At 51.0% G+C, this 19,190-nt stretch overlaps 1 protein-coding gene across 3 annotated transcripts in view; it reads left to right on the plus strand.

The window, feature by feature from the left end:
- Nucleotides 1–18,364, plus strand: part of PTP4A3 (protein tyrosine phosphatase 4A3) — a 61,557-nt gene extending 43,193 nt beyond the window's left edge. For 2 of the 3 annotated variants that reach the window (XM_072151093.1, XM_072151094.1), the window contains 5 exons: nucleotides 5,210–5,869; nucleotides 11,447–11,539; nucleotides 13,077–13,207; nucleotides 14,767–14,841; nucleotides 16,207–18,364. In XM_072151093.1, the coding sequence (XP_072007194.1) occupies nucleotides 5,765–5,869; nucleotides 11,447–11,539; nucleotides 13,077–13,207; nucleotides 14,767–14,841; nucleotides 16,207–16,324 (522 nt within the window). In that variant the 5' untranslated portion in view covers nucleotides 5,210–5,764 and the 3' untranslated portion in view covers nucleotides 16,325–18,364. Of the gene's footprint in view, nucleotides 1–432; nucleotides 579–5,209; nucleotides 5,870–11,446; nucleotides 11,540–13,076; nucleotides 13,208–14,766; nucleotides 14,842–16,206 lie in introns of those variants that run through there. The other variant, XM_072151096.1, reaches the window with a different exon arrangement.
- Nucleotides 18,365–19,190: the final 826 nt, after the last annotated feature.

Consider the following 19,190-nt stretch of genomic DNA (forward strand, 5'->3'; position numbering starts at 1 on the left):
ACATCCCGGGGAGAGGAGACTGTACAGGGGGGGGGGGGTACAATCTATTACTCTCTGTTATCAGCCATTACACCCCGGGGAGAGGAGACTGTACAGGGGGGGGGTACAATCTATTACTCTCTGTTATCAGCCATTACATACCGGGGAGAAGAGACTGTACAGGGAGGATACAATCTATTACTCTCTGTTATCAGCCATTACATCCCGGGGAGAGGAGACTGTACAGGGGATATGGGAGTGATGGGAATCCCCCTCCTCTGATACATTGTATCAGGGCAGCAGTGCTGTGATTCCTGCCCCGCGTGTGAACACGTCCTCTAGGATTGTGTGTTAGTGAACAGATCTCCTGAGTCCCCCCTCTCCTGCAGGGAACCTGCGTCCACACCAGGAGGAGGAGGAAGAAAAGCGTATTTGTGTAGGGATTATTTCCCGTAAGAGTCTTACAAGTGCATGCAGTGTGTGACATGAGCCGCTCAGCGCTGTCAGTATCATGTGCCTGCAGTCCCAGCACTTCCAGCCTCGCCTTGTAAGCTGACGCTTCTCCCAGCAGGGTCCTCCGTCTGTAGCGCCGGTCCCAGGTCTGTATGGGCAGCCTATATCTGTACTGAGATGTTAGTGTGTAATAATGGGGTCCTCCGTCTGTAGCACCGGTCCCAGGTCTGTATGGGCAGCCTATATCTGTACTGAGATGTTAGTGTGTAATAATGGGGTCCTCCGTCTGTAGCACCGGTCCCAGGTCTGTATGGGCAGCCTATATCTGTACTGAGATGTTAGTGTGTAATAATGGGGTCCTCCGTCTGTAGCACCGGTCCCAGGTCTGTATGGGCAGCCTATATCTGTACTGAGATGTTAGTGTGTAATAATGGGGTCCTCCGTCTGTAGCACCGGTCCCAGGTCTGTATGGGCAGCTTCTATCTGTACTGAGATGTTAGTGTATAATAATGGGGTCCTCCGTCTACAGCGCCGGTCCCAGGTCTGTATGGGCAGCTTCTATCTGTACTGAGATGTTAGTGTGTAATAATGGGGTCCTCCGTCTACAGCGCCGGTCCCAGGTCTGTATGGGCAGCCTATATCTGTACTGAGATGTTAGTGTGTAATAATGGGGTCCTCCGCCTACAGCACCGGTCCCAGGTCTGTATGGGCAGCTTCTATCTGTACTGAGATGTTAGTGTGTAATAATGGGGTCCTCCGTCTACAGCGCCGGTCCCAGGTCTGTATGGGCAGCCTATATCTGTACTGAGATGTTAGTGTATAATAATGGGGTCCTCCGTCTGTAGCACCGGTCCCAGGTCTGTATGGGCAGCTTCTATCTGTACTGAGATGTTAGTGTGTAATAATGGGGTCCTCCGTCTACAGCGCCGGTCCCAGGTCTGTATGGGCAGCCTATATCTGTACTGAGATGTTAGTGTGTAATAATGGGGTCCTCCGCCTACAGCACCGGTCCCAGGTCTGTATGGGCAGCTTCTATCTGTACTGAGATGTTAGTGTGTAATAATGGGGTCCTCCGTCTGCAGCGCCGGTCCCCGCAATACAGTTCCTCATGCTGTGGTGACCCCAAACCATGCAATTAGCAGTAAAAACACAGTAAAATTGCGGCTCCGATGGCTTTAGGCGACCCCTGGTTTTGGTCATTTGACCCCCACTGGGGTCCCGACCCACAGGTTGAGAACCACTGATCTAGAGGGTCATGTTCCCCGAGGGGGGAGTATGTGTCATGGATTTGGGGTTTGCACGGGAGCTGTTGCATATATCCATGACTCCCTGCTGTTTGCGCTTGGGTGCGTCTACGTGCAGAGAGGGCTCACTATGTGCGGCGAGGGGTCACAGGTGGATTTGGGTGCAGCCAGGGGTCACTAGGTGCTTATTGTTCAGGTAACAGAAGGTACACAGATACTTATCTCTGTCATTGTGTGTTTGCTATCTGTTTGCACAGCGTCACTGGTTGGATACACCAGGAAGGATTTGTTACATTGTAGTCCGTGTGTTGTGGAATGTCATGTGACTGCTTAGTGGTCTGGGGATCACAATGTTTAGGGTGTATTTTTGTGGGTGGAGAAAGTCTTCATAATTTCTATATTTTCTGCTATACCCCCCCTATTTTTGTTGCTTATATTGGGTCCCATGGTCGCCCTGTTCCTTGCTCCTTCTCACTGGCCGGTCCAGTGCGATAGAACTCATTGTACAATACTTCTCCATTACTGACCTGCCGTGCCCCCTCCGCACCCCTGTATGACCATGAGCCGGCCGGTGTCCCCTGAGCTGCGACAGTCATCACCAGCGCCCGCTGCTCCGTCTGATGACTGTCATATGCTGACATCCGCCTCCGCTTACTGATGGATCAGCTTCATTCTTCACAATAATTAGGAACGTTCATTGGGGGGGGGGGGTCTCTCCAGAACGCAGGTGCATTTAGACCTAAACACTTGCCTTTGGTAACCTGCAGCACTTCTTTTGGATCGTTAACAGGCAAAAGACTTGTTGCTAGTACACGAATACTCAGTTGGTGGATATGACCTGCTGCTCCCTGTGACTAAGGCTGAAGGGAGCAGCCTTATGTATGGCAAGTAAAATCAACCTATTGCTCTTTGGTATCAGCCGTCTGTTTAACTTCAATCAGAGAAGTGAAGGAAAATTGCAAAAAAACTTTGCCCCCCCCCCCCCCTTTCTATGTCTCCAGTGCATTGTGTGACCGCTCGCCGCTGACCTCTAGGGTCGGTGGAGATCTGAGGGTCACCTGTATGAGACCTCCGTCCTGCCGGACCCTGTGTATGTCGGTGAGGACACGGCACGCAGCTGCCTCCCTTATACTTTCTCTTATTTATAGTTTATTTAACACTTAATCCTATAAAAAGCCACTTCCAAAAATAAATCTCCCCAGCAAAGAAAATCTCCCCAGGCCTGATGGCTGCCGGCGATGTTCAAATCTGCTGTTTGCGGAGACTCTTCATGGCAGGTTCATGTCCTATAGAGAGACTGCGGTGTTGCCTGAAGATGTGTCATCTATGGAGAGTCCATCCGGGGGGCATCTGCCTGGCACCAGCCCGGGGGCCTCATTCTGCGCTCATTGCCTCGCTCTACATATAATGCTGTAAGAGCCGTTGTATCCTATAGATGTTGTGTATTTATGGGATGATGTCCTGGTACACGGAATATATAGCAACCCCTATATAGCAGAGCTGTGTGCTCAATGTGGTGGTCTAATATGTCACCCCCATCCTCTTTCTTTTCTCTCTATGTATCATAGTGAGCCCCCAAACCATTGCCTGGAAGCAGTAACAATAGCTGTGGCCCCCATCTCCTAAATAGCTGCCTTGGCCCCCTCAGACTCCCCATTATAGTCGTCCTATCAGATATGTCGGCGTCTGCCCCCTCTCCACCGGTGGAGCTGCCTTATCTGGCACGTAACCACCTGCACCTCGCACATCACTGCCGAGCTATGACAACCCTTCTGGGTCACTAAAAGATGGAGATGAAAGCCCAGTGACACATCCTTTCCTGATTTACGGCGTTACTCCATGGTCATTGTATCAGTCGTGCTAAGAATAGCCTGACATGTGGGGCCCACGGTTTCCAGAATGATGTCACCTTGGGTGGTATCCTCCTATTGTCCTGTCCTCTTCCCCCCTCCACTTATCAGTCACTTGATAAACATGTGCCTCGTGCCTCTCACCTCGGGGCCTCCATGTGATCAATACACGGCTAAATATAGAGGCGGATCGGAAGCCGCCTGTGCATCACTGACCGAGGCCACGGCGCCCCGGAGGCTCCGACCCTCGCAGGGTTAATAAGAACAGAAACCACAACAGATAGTCACAGCTTCTACTGCGCTGAATGTGCACCTATGTATGTCCTACTAGAGCCACCGTCCATCCTGCGCACCCCAAGTCCCAGATTCCAGAGCCTCATATATTGAGTCTATTGTTACAGTAGTTTCAGGAGGAAGTGTGCAACAAGGTTACAGATTTACTCCATAAGGTTGACTCTAATGTGCCGCCATATGGTGCCGCCATTGTGGGATTATATTCTTCAAATAATACTCTAAAAATCACTCCCGGGCAGCAAGAATGACCACGGGAGCTGCACACCCACACGTGGTCATTTGTAACAGCCATCACATACCGCCATGTAGTGCCGCTGGTTGTTCCCTATGTGAGGGTGACCTCCTCTGCGTGATAGGAGTCACGTGGCAGGCGAGTGTGTGGGCTCCGTAAACACATGATTTATCTACATTGGCCACTAGATGTCAGGATGAACTTCCTGTGGGTATATGTATATCTTGCTTTCCCGCTTGCTGTAAAGCGTGAGCCTTATTTTGATGACTATTTAGGACACCGCTTTCATAATGAACATATGTTTACATTTTTTTTAACAATTTTAGTTATATTATTCATAATGTTCATCTTCATTTTTTTTCGTTATTGTTCAATTTTTGTAGATTTTTTCTTTTGTTTTTGTCCAAATTTCTTGTGTTTATGATGAAAAATGAGTAAATTACAAAATACCGTAGCTAATCATTTACTATATAGAAAGTGTCATTTAGAAATAATATGTAGCATTTTTTTATTCGAACTTTTTAATATTTTATTTTTCTAATTATTTTAAAATATATATTACACACAAACAAACACACACGTACGCGCACCCATATAAACATCCATGCACGCATACCCACATACATGCACTCGCACACGCATACACACACACACAGTCCCCTACTTAAGAACACCCGATTTACAGGCGATCCCTAGTTACAAACGGACCTATGGGTGTTGGTAATTTACTGTTCTTTAGGCTACAATATTCAGCTGTAACAGTTATCACAGGTGTCGGCAATTAAGATTTGGTGTTAATCCTGTTTTTTATGACAACCCAACATTTTTAAAATCCAATTGTCAAGAGACCCAAAAAAATTTTGTCTGGAGCTACAATTATAAAATATACAGTTCGGACAAACCTACAGAACCTATCCTGTATGTAACCCGGGGATTGCCTGTATTTATAGATTTTTTTTTTTTTTTTTTGTATTAGATTATTATTGTGGTTGTTTTTTTATTTATTTTTATTATTACTTTTATTATTATTTTTTATTATTATTATTTATTAATTTTTTATTTATTATAAATAATAATATAATTTTATATATTTTTATTATTTTTATTATTATTATTAATTGTTGGTGACTTTTCTTTCTTTTTTTTTTTTCCCCCAGTTCTGACGTTGGAAATATATGGAGCTGCTGAAAAACACTTTTGAATACTGTCACGCCCAACACCGTCGCTCCGCATGAATTGCACGCTTTGCCCGTTGCTCTGGAGCCGGCTCGCGGGCAGCGCACACCATTAGAGGCCTCTGTGCGCAGATCTCCTCCTGCAATAGACTCTTGTGTCCACGGAGCCCTGTCCTCCGCTCACAGTCCGTCCCGGCTGTAAAATTCACAGTCTATCCAGATGGGGTAACGTGATTGGTCCACAAGGATCCTCTGTTTTGCCCCCCTGAAGCTGCCAGGACTCGTCACCAGGAGATTTCCTTTTCTACCCTACGGAAGGAAAAAAAAGTCTCGGAACTTAAGTATTAAGAACGTTTTTTTGTCTGTGAATATTTGGATACTGACCCTGAGCCTCGTGGACAGGCGGTCGGTTGTTGCCGTTTACCGTGCAGCCTCCCGACCCCTTTACCGGTTTGGGTTTTTTTTAGATATTTTGCACAATATTTGTGTTTTTTGTACGTTTTTATCTCCTCCTTTGTATCTCTCGACGTCTCGGCCATGGCTCGGATTAATCGCCCTGCACCCGTGGAAGTCTGCTACAAAAACATGCGCTTCCTGATCACTCACAACCCAACCAACTCCACCCTGAACACCTTCATCGAGGTAAGTAGGCTCCTGAATTTATGCTGTTTGGGGTCTTCCAGCTCCTCCTCCAATGCAGGGATCAGTGGGGGTTTTGGTCCCTATGATCCCCACAGACATTATTATAGGGGTCTCCTCTCTTCACTTGGGCCACATAGTTTTCAGCTGACCCAAATGCAGGCTGTTGGGTGATATTTGGGTATAGAAAATCGCCCAATCTTGGCTGAGCATGCATGTGTCCTTTTACATATATCTAGAGAATGGAAATCCAAGTGTATTGGACTAGTAACATCATATATGTTATTCAATGTTGTTTGGGTGTAAAAAGGCATCTAGATCCTTCTTGAAGCTCTCTGCTGCCCCTGCTGTGACCAGCGCCTGAGCTCTCTGCTGTCCCTGCTGTGACCTGCGCCTGAGCTCTCTGCTGTCCCTGCTGTGACCAGCGCCTGAGCTCTCTGCTGTCCCTGCTGTGACCTGCGCCTGAGCTCTCTGCTGTCCCTGCTGTGACCTGCGCCTGAGCTCTCTGCTGTCCCTGCTGTGACCTGCGCCTGAGCTCTCTGCTGTCCCTGCTGTGACCAGCGCCTGAGCTCTCTGCTGTCCCTGCTGTGACCAGCGCCTGAGCTCTCTGCTGTCGCTGCTGTGACCAGCGCCCGAGCTCTCTGCTGTCGCTGCTGTGACCAGCGCCCGAGCTCTCTGCTGTCCCTGCTGTGACCAGCGCCCGAGCTCTCTGCTGTCGCTGCTGTGACCAGCGCCCGAGCTCTCTGCTGTCGCTGCTGTGACCAGCGCCCGAGCTCTCTGCTGTCGCTGCTGTGACCAGCGCCCGAGCTCTCTGCTGTCGCTGCTGTGACCAGCGCCCGAGCTCTCTGCTGTCGCTGCTGTGACCAGCGCCCGAGCTCTCTGCTGTCGCTGCTGTGACCAGCGCCCGAGCTCTCTGCTGTCGCTGCTGTGACCAGCGCCCGAGCTCTCTGCTGTCGCTGCTGTGACCAGCGCCCGAGCTCTCTGCTGTCGCTGCTGTGACCAGCGCCCGAGCTCTCTGCTGTCGCTGCTGTGACCAGCGCCCGAGCTCTCTGCTGTCGCTGCTGTGACCAGCGCCCGAGCTCTCTGCTGTCGCTGCTGTGACCAGCGCCCGAGCTCTCTGCTGTCGCTGCTGTGACCAGCGCCCGAGCTCTCTGCTGTCGCTGCTGTGACCAGCGCCCGAGCTCTCTGCTGTCGCTGCTGTGACCAGCGCCCGAGCTCTCTGCTGTCGCTGCTGTGACCAGCGCCCGAGCTCTCTGCTGTCGCTGCTGTGACCAGCGCCCGAGCTCTCTGCTGTCCCTGCTGTGACCAGCGCCCGAGCTCTCTGCTGTCCCTGCTGTGACCAGCGCCCGAGCTCTCTGCTGTCCCTGCTGTGACCAGCGCCCGAGCTCTCTGCTGTCCCTGCTGTGACCAGCGCCCGAGCTCTCTGCTGTCCCTGCTGTGACCAGCGCCTGAGCTCTCTGCTGTCCCTGCTGTGACCAGCGCCTGAGCTCTCTGCTGTCCCTGCTGTGACCAGCGCCTGAGCTCTCTGCTGTCCCTGCTGTGACCAGCGCCTGAGCTCTCTGCTGTCCCTGCTGTGACCAGAGCCTGAGCTCTCTGCTGTCCCTGCTGTGACCAGCGCCTGAGCTCTCTGCTGTCCCTGCTGTGACCAGCGCCTGAGCTCTCTGCTGTCCCTGCTGTGACCAGCGCCTGAGCTCTCTGCTGTCCCTGCTGTGACCAGCGCCTGAGCTCTCTGCTGTCCCTGCTTTGACCAGCGCCAGAGCTCTCTGCTGTCCCTGCTTTGACCAGCGCCAGAGCTCTCTGCTGTCCCTGCTGTGACCAGCGCCAGAGCTCTCTGCTGTCCCTGCTGTGACCAGCGCCTGAGCTCTCTGCTGTCCCTGCTGTGACCAGCGCCTGAGCTCTCTGCTGTCCCTGCTGTGACCAGCGCCTGAGCTCTCTGCTGTCCCTGCTGTGACCAGCGCCTGAGCTCTCTGCTGTCCCTGCTGTGACCAGCGCCAGAGCTCTCTGCTGTCCCTGCTGTGACCAGCGCCCGAGCTCTCTGCTGTCCCTGCGGTGACCAGCGCCCGAGCTCTCTGCTGTCCCTGCGGTGACCAGCGCCCGAGCTCTCTGCTGTCCCTGCTGTGACCAGCGCCCGAGCTCTCTGCTGTCCCTGCTGTGACCAGCGCCTGAGCTCTCTGCTGTCCCTGCTGTGAACAGCGCCTGAGCTCTCTGCTGTCCCTGCTATGAGCAGAGCCTGAGCTCTCTGCTGTCCCTGCTGTGACCAGCGCCTGAGCTCTCTGCTGTCCCTGCTGTGACCAGCGCCTGAGCTCTCTGCTGTCGCTGCTGTGACCAGCGCCCGAGCTCTCTGCTGTCCCTGCTGTGACCAGCGCCCGAGCTCTCTGCTGTCCCTGCTGTGACCAGCGCCCGAGCTCTCTCCTGTCGCTGCTGTGACCAGCGCCCGAGCTCTCTGCTGTCGCTGCTGTGACCAGCGCCCGAGCTCTCTGCTGTCGCTGCTGTGACCAGCGCCCGAGCTCTCTGCTGTCGCTGCTGTGACCAGCGCCCGAGCTCTCTGCTGTCGCTGCTGTGACCAGCGCCCGAGCTCTCTGCTGTCGCTGCTGTGACCAGCGCCCGAGCTCTCTGCTGTCGCTGCTGTGACCAGCGCCCGAGCTCTCTGCTGTCGCTGCTGTGACCAGCGCCCGAGCTCTCTGCTGTCGCTGCTGTGACCAGCGCCCGAGCTCTCTGCTGTCGCTGCTGTGACCAGCGCCCGAGCTCTCTGCTGTCGCTGCTGTGACCAGCGCCCGAGCTCTCTGCTGTCGCTGCTGTGACCAGCGCCCGAGCTCTCTGCTGTCGCTGCTGTGACCAGCGCCCGAGCTCTCTGCTGTCGCTGCTGTGACCAGCGCCCGAGCTCTCTGCTGTCGCTGCTGTGACCAGCGCCCGAGCTCTCTGCTGTCGCTGCTGTGACCAGCGCCCGAGCTCTCTGCTGTCGCTGCTGTGACCAGCGCCCGAGCTCTCTGCTGTCGCTGCTGTGACCAGCGCCCGAGCTCTCTGCTGTCCCTGCTGTGACCAGCGCCCGAGCTCTCTGCTGTCCCTGCTGTGACCAGCGCCCGAGCTCTCTGCTGTCCCTGCTGTGACCAGCGCCCGAGCTCTCTGCTGTCCCTGCTGTGACCAGCGCCCGAGCTCTCTGCTGTCCCTGCTGTGACCAGCGCCCGAGCTCTCTGCTGTCCCTGCTGTGACCAGCGCCCGAGCTCTCTGCTGTCCCTGCTGTGACCAGCGCCCGAGCTCTCTGCTGTCCCTGCTGTGACCAGCGCCCGAGCTCTCTGCTGTCCCTGCTGTGACCAGCGCCCGAGCTCTCTGCTGTCCCTGCTGTGACCAGCGCCCGAGCTCTCTGCTGTCCCTGCTGTGACCAGCGCCCGAGCTCTCTGCTGTCCCTGCTGTGACCAGCGCCTGAGCTCAGCAGGGGCCTGATTCTACAGATTAGTAAAAAAGCTCCGTCATCGCTGGTGTTTAAGCCTTGTTTGGTCCAGACGGAGACAGTGCCCCCTCGTCTTTTGATTTGATTTAATCTGAAACAATTTTATTAAAACGGGCACTGTTGAGCCAATCTCTGGTTGAAGTGGTGACCCGCCCTGTCATTGATTGGCTGAGCACCTCCTGTGCTAATGGGAGACCCCCAGCAGGGATCGGGTACAGCAGTACCGGAGTGTTAGGGGACCATATCTGGAGGTCACTAGGGGGCGCTTAGTTTGGATATGGAACAATTAGTCCACCTTTCATGGAATATAATGTAAGGGATTGATGGCTGCAGCTCTGGCTGTGACTAGAGCGTCAGTCCTGATAGCTGTGCACAGGTAGATAAGGGCTGTGTGAGGCTCCTGTGAGGTCTCTTGTTTATGCGGCTCCTCCAGCGCTTGTCACCATGTGTACAGCCGGGGACTTGGCAGCGGCAGCAATGAGCTATTTTTGTGGAGCCGGCGTAAACCGCCATCATGTGAACTCCCCGAGCGGCGTTTACCAGAGGGCGGACGCTTCCAAGCACAGCGCTCGCCTTTATTGCATGTTTGGGAACCTAAACTGATGAGGGCTAAAAATAAATTAGGATTTGGAGAGCAATAATAAAGAGTCCGAAATTATCATCCGGCCCCGGCTGGACTTTATGCTATTAATCTCACCGGGTTTTACGCTTTATATTAACCCCCGTGCTGCCAGACAGGCTAATGGATGACCTGGAAACTGAGGGGTCACACAGGGAAACCGGTCATATACGAACTCCAGGGATACAAACCAAAATGTGCATCCCTGCCACCACATGTACTCGGGATACAAACACCTAGTGCCGACCGCAAAGAGCACAGGCAATGTCCTGCAAGCTAAAAACAGCAATTTGCATGGTTGTCCTTGTCTGTATACATGCAAATTGTATTCTTATTATCCGTATGTCATATAGTGTATAAATGTCTGGAGCTATTCTACACTTGGGCCGATATAAGATTGTCATTTATATTGTAATTATCCTTTTTCCCCCCAGAGCTGCACTCACTATTCTGCTGCTGGTGCAGTCACTGTGTACATACATGACATTACTTATCCTGTACTGATCCTGAGTTACATCCTGTATTATACTCCAGAGCTGCACTCACTATTCTGCTGCTGGTGCAGTCACTGTGTACATACATGACATTACTTATCCTGTACTGATCCTGAGTTACATCCTGTATTATACCCCAGAGCTGCACTCACTATTCTGCTGCTGGTGCAGTCACTGTGTACATACATGACATTACTTATCCTGTACTGATCCTGAGTTACATCCTGTATTATACCCCAGAGCTGCACTCACTATTCTGCTGCTGGTGCAGTCACTGTGTACATACATGACATTACTTATCCTGTACTGATCCTGAGTTACATCCTGTATTATACTCCAGAGCTGCACTGACTATTATGCTGCTGGTGCAGTCACTGTGTACATACATGACATTACTTATCCTGTACTGATCCTGAGTTACATCCTGTATTATACTCCAGAGCTGCACTCACTATTCTGCTGCTGGTGCAGTCACTGTGTACATACATGGCATTACTTATCCTGTACTGATCCTGAGTTACATCCTGTATTATACTCCAGAGCTGCACTCACTATTCTGCTGCTGGTGCAGTCACTGTGTACATACATGACATTACTTATCCTGTACTGATCCGGAGTTACATCCTGTATTATACCCCAGAGCTGCACTCACTATTCTGCTGCTGGTGCAGTCACTGTGTACATACATGACATTACTTATGCTGTACTGATCCGGAGTTACATCCTGTATTATACTGCAGAGCTGCACTCACTATTCTGCTGCTGGTGCAGTCACTGTGTGTACATACATGACATTACTTATCCTGTACTGATCCTGAGTTACATCCTGTATTATACCCCAGAGCTGCACTCACTATTCTGCTGCTGGTGCAGTCACTGTGTGTACATACATGACATTACTTATCCTGTACTGATCCTGAGTTCCATCCTGTATTATACTCCAGAGCTGCACTCACTATTCTGAAACCTGTGGATCTGTGACTTATTACTGTCTTATTTCTTATTTGTGTGCCACTTAGGATCTGAAAAAGTACGGGGCTACTACAGTGGTGAGAGTGTGTGAAGTAACTTACGATAAGACTCCTCTGGAGAAAGATGGCATCACCGTCATGGTAAGATATACGTTCCTATAGGAACACTTATCCTAAAGTGATTTGCTATATCGGTGTCTCCTCTGAGGAGGTTTTTGTGTGTGCTGATTTCTTGCTATTTCTTTATAGAATTTCTCTGTATCTCTCCTGTATTACACAAGTCACTTGCCTTCCATTCACCAGCGCTAATTGTAAGAGGTGGAATAGAGGAAGCGTTACATTGTTTCTCTGGTCAAGATACAAGAGACCTCCGTACCATTATGGAATAGATTTTTATATATCAATTGCAGGAATGAAACATTCCAGTGCCTGAGGGATCACCAAATAAGACACCTCTGTAGCTAGGGTGGAGATCCCAAATAAGAAGTCTTTGTCCCGCTAGGTCCTCTGGTCAGTGCCTAGCTTGTTTTTGGCACCCTAGGACAGAAGGCCCTGGCCCTCCAGATACCTTTTTTTTACTGAACACTTATTTGCCTACCCTGCAATGGGATTGTAACTGGATCCCCTTGCCAGTGCCGCAGTCTTTGCCCTCAGGTCCCTTTGCCAGTACCGTGCTCTTTGCCCCCTGGTCCCTTTACCAGTGCCGCAGTCTTTGCCCTCAGGTTCCTTTGCCAGTGCCGTGCTCTTTGCCCCCAGGTCCCTTTGCCAGTGCCGCGCTCTTTGCCCCCAGGTCCCTTTGACAGTGCCGCGCTCTTTGCCCTTGTTACCAGCTCCCCCACTCTGATCCCGTTTCTGTTTCTTTGGTGGATTAGCCTTTTAGGACTGTAGAAAAGCTGGGTGAGTGATGGAGCGTAATGACTGCGATGCCCTAATGCCAGTCCTTTGTATTAGAGCCCGGCCAGGCTTTGGGGCGCAGCGTGATTTATCAGTACCAGGCTCTGCAGTGATTCCTGGATGGCAGACTTGGCAGTGCCAGCCTGTGTGTGCTGATGGGCGATTTTCCAGTCTGTTGCCCTTCAGTATACAAGAATTCTAGGAAGAGACGAGCGGCTCCGTTCTATGATCCTTTGTTGGGTTTCGGCCTCCGCCGCTCGTCTAATCCTGTGAAGCGAGAGACTGTCCTAGAACATGAAGATCTGGACGCGGCCGGGTAGAAATAATAGGAATCTACATAAAACGCCTTTATCTCTTCCTCCGCTGCTCATGTGTTTACAGGGGGCTATAAATAGCAGACCTCGCCACGGCCGCTCATATCCCGGCTATATTTGTCGCTCTAATGAGAGAGCCGGCAGCTCCGGAGCGGCACAGAGGGGGCATTATCCCTGCCTCTAGCCACATACAACCTATCGCTGCGCCCCCTGCAGGTGGGGACACAAGATCCGTGATGGGATTCTGCTATACATACGTGCGGAGGTTCTTCATATTGGGTCCTCCCTCCTGCACCCTCATGGGGTGTAACATAAGGATTCATGATGGATGGTTTTTACTTAATGTGTATTTTTTGCTGTGCACTTTTAGAAAACTTTCTGTCCGTCTCCGCCAGTGACCATCGGGCACGACCGCCTGCCTTCCCCCGGTGACCCGCTGTCCTAAATTGACCTTCTTTCTTGTTCTGCAGGACTGGCCTTTTGACGATGGCGCACCACCTCCCAGTAAGATCGTAGATGATTGGCTCAACTTGCTGAAGGCAAAGTTCTGTGAAGACCCCGGCTGCTGCGTGGCCGTTCACTGCGTGGCCGGACTGGGAAGGTGAGAGGCTGAATATCGCTCAGGGATGCGATAACTTCTAAACTTTTGACCTTTCCTCCAAATTCCGTCCGTCTGTAAATTTGGGGTGGAAATCCGTAAAAAGAAGATAACTTTAGTCTAGAGGAAGTCGTCGTGTGTCTCCCATCTGACCTCCCCCCTTCCTTGAATCCGATCTTTTCCATCCTCGGCCTGTAGGATGTGAGAGAATACTGTGTGATGTGGAGTCCGGCCCGGAGAAGGGCTCATCTACTGACCCACATGCTCCGGTATCCAGGCGCTAGTCAGCAGCACGCTGTACCGGAGCCCACTATGAGAGGATGATAAATGTTCCCTTTGGGGTCCATTTTTCATGTCTGGGGCTGTGGAGGGGGGATTCTCCTTTGGGGTGTGGCGCTTTATTTGGCGGAGGATATAACTGCAGAGCTCGGGCTCGCTGCCAGAACATCTGGGAATTGCATTGGACCAGACTAGAGAACACGAGGTCACGAGGAGCCCCGCCGAGATCTCAGGGCGTTTCATCCGAAACTCATCTCACTGGAGAATGTACAGCCAAGAGTCACATCGGGTGTCGGGCGCTGCTTCTCCTATACACTGTATGCATGTGTTATCAGGGAGGAGACTGTGTATAGTAACACAGGGGCCACTATATAACCCGTGTATAGTAACCCAGGGGGACACTATATAACCTGTGTATAGTAACACAATATACCCTGTGTATAGTAACACAATATACCCTGTGTATAGTAACACTATATACCCTGTGTATAGTAACACTATATAACCTGTGTATAGTAACACAGGGGCCACTATATAACCTGTGTATAGTAACACAATATAACCTGTGTATAGTAACACAGGGGGACACTATATAACCTGTGTATAGTAACACAATATAACCTGTGTATAGTAACACAGGGGCCACTATATAACCTGTGTATAGTAACACAATATAACCTGTGTATAGTAACACAGGGGCCACTATATAACCTGTGTATAGTAACACAATATAACCTGTGTATAGTAACACAGGGGGACACTATATAACCTGTGTATAGTAACACAATATAACCTGTGTATAGTAACACAGGGGGACACTATATAACCTGTGTATAGTAACACAATATAACCTGTGTATAGTAACACAATATAACCTGTGTATAGTAACACAATATAACCTGTGTATAGTAACACAATATAACCTGTGTATAGTAACACTATATAACCTGTGTATAGTAACACTATATAACCTGTGTATAGTAACACAGGGGCCACTATATAACCTGTGTATAGTAACACAGGGGCCACTATATAACCTGTGTATAGTAACACAGGGGCCACTATATAACCTGTGTGTAGTAACACAGGGGGACACTATATAACCTGTGTATAGTAACACAGGGGCCACTATATAACCTGTGTATAGTAACACAGGGGCCACTATATAACCTGTGTGTAGTAACACAGGGGGACACTATATAACCTGTGTATAGTAACACAGGGGGACACTATATAACCTGTGTATAGTAACACAATATAACCTGTGCTTTCTGTCTTATCAGGGCTCCCGTCCTTGTCGCCCTGGCACTCATAGAGAGCGGGATGAAGTATGAAGATGCCATTCAGTTTATCCGACAGTAAGTGTCCTTTTACCTTTCCCTGCCTCGTCTCTTCTACAATGTCCTCCCCTGTCTTGCCTCCTCTTCTTTTCACTTTCTCTCCCCTGCCTTTTCTCTAATCCCTCACTCTTCTTCGCCTTTCACCCCCTTCCTCATCATCCTGTGCCCTGCTGCTCCTCCTCCCTAATTTTTCTCTATACCTTCACCTTGCCGTGGCTTCTCTCCCTCTCCTTACTGCAATCTCTCCTCTCCCTTACTCATGGCTACCCTGCCCTTCCCCCTTTTCCATGTCCCCCTGGCCACCCCATGGCTGCTCCTCTGCTCCCTGTCCCGCCTAGCCTGCTCCCTGTCCCGCCTCGGGCCGCCTAGCCTGCTCCCTGTCCCGCCTCGGGCCGCCTCGCCTGCTCCCTGTCCCGCCTCGGGCCGCCTCGCCTGCTCCCTGTCCCGCCTCGGGCCGCCTCGCCTGCTCCCTGTCCCGCCTCGGGCCGCCTCGCCTGCTCCCTGTCCCGCCTCGGGCCGCCTCGCCTGCTCCCTGTCCCGCCTCGGGCCGCCTCGCCTGCTCCCTGTCCCGCCTCGGGCCGCCTCGCCTGCTCCCTGTCCCGCCTCGGGCCGCCTCGCCTGCTCCCTGTCCCGCCTCGGGCCGCCTCGCCTGCTCCCTGTCCCGCCTCGGGCCGCCTCGCCTGCTCCCTGTCCCGCCTCGGGCCGCCTCGCCTGCTCCCTGTCCCGCCTCGGGCCGCCTCGCCTGCTCCCTGTCCCGCCTCGGGCCGCCTCGCCTGCTCCCTGTCCCGCCTCGCCTGCTCCCTGTCCCGCCTCGCCTGCTCCCTGTCCCGCCTCGCCTGCTCCCTGTCCCGCCTCGCCTGCTCCCTGTCCCGCCTCGCCTGCTCCCTGTCCCGCCTCGCCTGCTCTCCTGTCCCGCCTCGGGCCGCCCCGCCTGCTCTCCTGTCCCGCCTCGGGCCGCCCCGCCTGCTCTCCTGTCCCGCCTCGGGCCGCCCCGCCTGCTCTCCTGTCCCGCCTCGGGCCGCCCCGCCTGCTCTCCTGTCCCGCCTCGGGCCGCCCCGCCTGCTCTCCTGTCCCGCCTCGGGCCGCCCCGCCTGCTCTCCTGTCCCGCCTCGGGCCGCCCCGCCTGCTCTCCTGTCCCGCCTCGGGCCGCCCCGCCTGCTCTCCTGTCCCGCCTCGGGCCGCCCCGCCTGCTCTCCTGTCCCGCCTCGGGCCGCCCCGCCTGCTCTCCTGTCCCGCCTCGGGCCGCCCCGCCTGCTCTCCTGTCCCGCCTCGGGCCGCCCCACCAAGCCTGTCTCCCCTTTTTTCTGCTGTTTTTCCAATCTGCCCTCCATGATCTCGCTGCTGTGTGGCACGTCACTGAGCGGCCGTGTGTTTCACTTGCAGGAAGCGCCGAGGCGCCATCAACAGCAAGCAGCTGACATACCTGGAGAAATACCGGCCAAAGCAGAGACTACGATTCAAGGACCCTCATAACCACAAAAACAAGTGCTGCATCATGTAACTGCCCAGAGCCCATGCCAAAGCACACACCCCCCCGGGCGCCCTCCCTCCCCCTCCGTAACACAAGCTTCTCCTATAAAGTCAGCAGCTTCCTCCAACCCGACACCCACCACTTACTATTATTATTATTATTTTTTTTTTTTTCCTAAAAACATGGTCTGTACTGGAGGTTTTGGGGTAAAATCTGCTAGATATGAGCCAGACGAGGCCACGATAAGTGGGCGGCACCGTCACGCGGTATAGACCACGATGAACCACGATCATGACTTCTGCTACATTGTTATGTATGTGTGAATATTTTTGTACTCTTAATTTTTTTTTTTTTTGCTGCCCCCTTGTGGCGCAATATCAAGCGTCTCCCACCAGCGAGCCATAGGGAAGCGTACGACTCCTCACTCAAGCCTTACTATAGCGCTTCTCCTCTGGCCAGACCAGCGCCGCGCATTTCACGTTTCGGTTATAATTATCTTAAGAATTTCGTAAGTGCCGCCTGGCGACCGCAGCGGGGGAGGAAAAACTAAAAAAAAAAATTGTGCATTTGGCCTCCGCTCAAACCACGTCTGGTATTGTGTGTGACATAAGAAGACTCGGGATGTAAAATAAGGGCAGATTATAATTTTTTTAATTTTTTTTTTTTTTTTTTTTTTTGGCTGACTTAACATTTATTGGTACACAACTTTTTGTTTTTGTTTTTTTGTTTTTTGAATGGGTCACAGTAGCCTTCAAAGTCACAGGGGAAAACAGGGGGTGAGCGGTGTAAGGTCTAATGAATATCTGTGAGGATCTCCAGAGAATATAAAAAAAAAAAAATGTAAAAAAAAAATATATATAAAAAAAAAATCATGAGATTGTGACACGTACAAATGTCTGTTACGTTTTTTTTTTTTTTTTTTCTTTTTCTCTCGTCTCGAGACACGTTTTTGGAGGAGAGAAAATTTTCCTTCATGACTGTATGAGCTCGAAAAACTTGAGAAAAAAAAAATGTAAAAAAAAAAAAAATTTTTTTAAACTGACGGCGGTTCCATAGCTGTAGATCTGCAGCATCTGCTTTATACGGCGCTTGTCTTTACAGGTCAAATCTACCTCTTCCTGCAGAGGGTTATGCAACAACCGTCAGCAAACGCAGGTCTGAACACAGCGCACGGGCGAGTGGCGGACCGCTCCGTGTTGACAATTGGGGGGGGTTTGATATTTTTAACATTGAGCCGATATAAATAAACCGGTTGTGAAGCCGAATGTGACCGAAACGCCAGACGTTGCCCAATACGGCTGAAAGGTCGGGCCGCAGGACTTGTCGCATCGGTTGAGGATTGGGTGTATTTTTACACACACTACACACACTATTCACACACCCTACACACACTACACACACACACACACACTACATACACACACACACACACACTACATATACACACACACACTACATATATACACACACACACACTACATATATACACACACACACACTACATATACACACACACACACTACATATACACACACACACACACTACATATACACACACACACTACATATACACACACACACTACATATACACACACACACTACATATACACACACACACTACATATACACACACACACTACATATACACACACACACTACATACACACTCACACTCACACACTACATACACACTCACACTCACACACTACATACACACACACACTCACACACTACATACACACACACACTCACACACTACATACACACACACACTCACACACTACATACACACACACACTCACACACTACATACACACACACACTCACACACTACATACACACACACACTCACACACTACATACACACACACACTCACACACTACATACACACACACACTCACACACTACATACACACACACACTCACACACTACATACACACACACACACTTCTTCTATGACCGCGTTGTAGAAATCATGGAGTTTCTGTCTTTGAACACTTTGAATTGTGGGCCGTATATTGGAGATTTTTCGGAATAAAATAAATGGCACTGGAGTTTATTATTAAACTGAAGAATCTGTGTTTTTTATGTTTTTCGATGGGGTTTTTTGTGTTATTGTTGGAATTGAGATGTAGAATTTCTAAATTCAGATTTAAATTTTTTTTTTTTTTTAAAACAACTAAAATTATCACTTTGTTTGGTGCAAGAAAAATCTTGAATTTTCTGTTCTTCGACGATCCCTAGATCATCAAAAAAAAAGGATAAAATATGTATTTTAGGGCAAATAATTCCCTGTTGGTACAACACACGGGCACAGCACTGCTATAATATATATATTATCCGTATTAAGAAAACTTTTTCTCCTGGCAGCATGAATGGGTTCCAGGACCTTACAGTGATGAGTGACCTCTGACCCCCCCTCTCAGGTCCTGCAGTCAGCGCATGCAGGAGGGAGCGGTGCAGAGGCTCTTCTCTCTGATCAGGTGAAATGCTTTGTCAGCGCTCCACCCAATCTCCTGGACAGGGGTCAGGGGTGTCTGGCAGTTCTGGATCCTCCTGACCTCCAGACTATAAGATGCAGAAAATTCGGCATATTTAATATATTTTTATTTAAAAAAAAATTCTAAGGATTGTTCACAAGCTGCCAGGACATTGTATGATCTTTCCTTATGTAACTTTACTGTATCCAAGCCGTCTGTTATTATAGAAGAAAATCGCTTAATTTTTTTGCAAATGAGCGTCTTGGTGCATCGGGGGCGGGGCTACATTTCCCTTTTTTTTTAAGAAGGGCTTTTAATCGCTGCTGGTTGTATAGACAATGGTCACCAGTGGCGATGGCCCCGCCCCCAGTGCACCAAAAAGATCATTTACATGAAGCTCAAAACTAAATTTC

This window comes from Engystomops pustulosus, chromosome 5, assembly GCF_040894005.1.
Source record: "Engystomops pustulosus chromosome 5, aEngPut4.maternal, whole genome shotgun sequence".
In the NCBI taxonomy this organism is placed as follows: domain Eukaryota; kingdom Metazoa; phylum Chordata; class Amphibia; order Anura; family Leptodactylidae; genus Engystomops; species Engystomops pustulosus.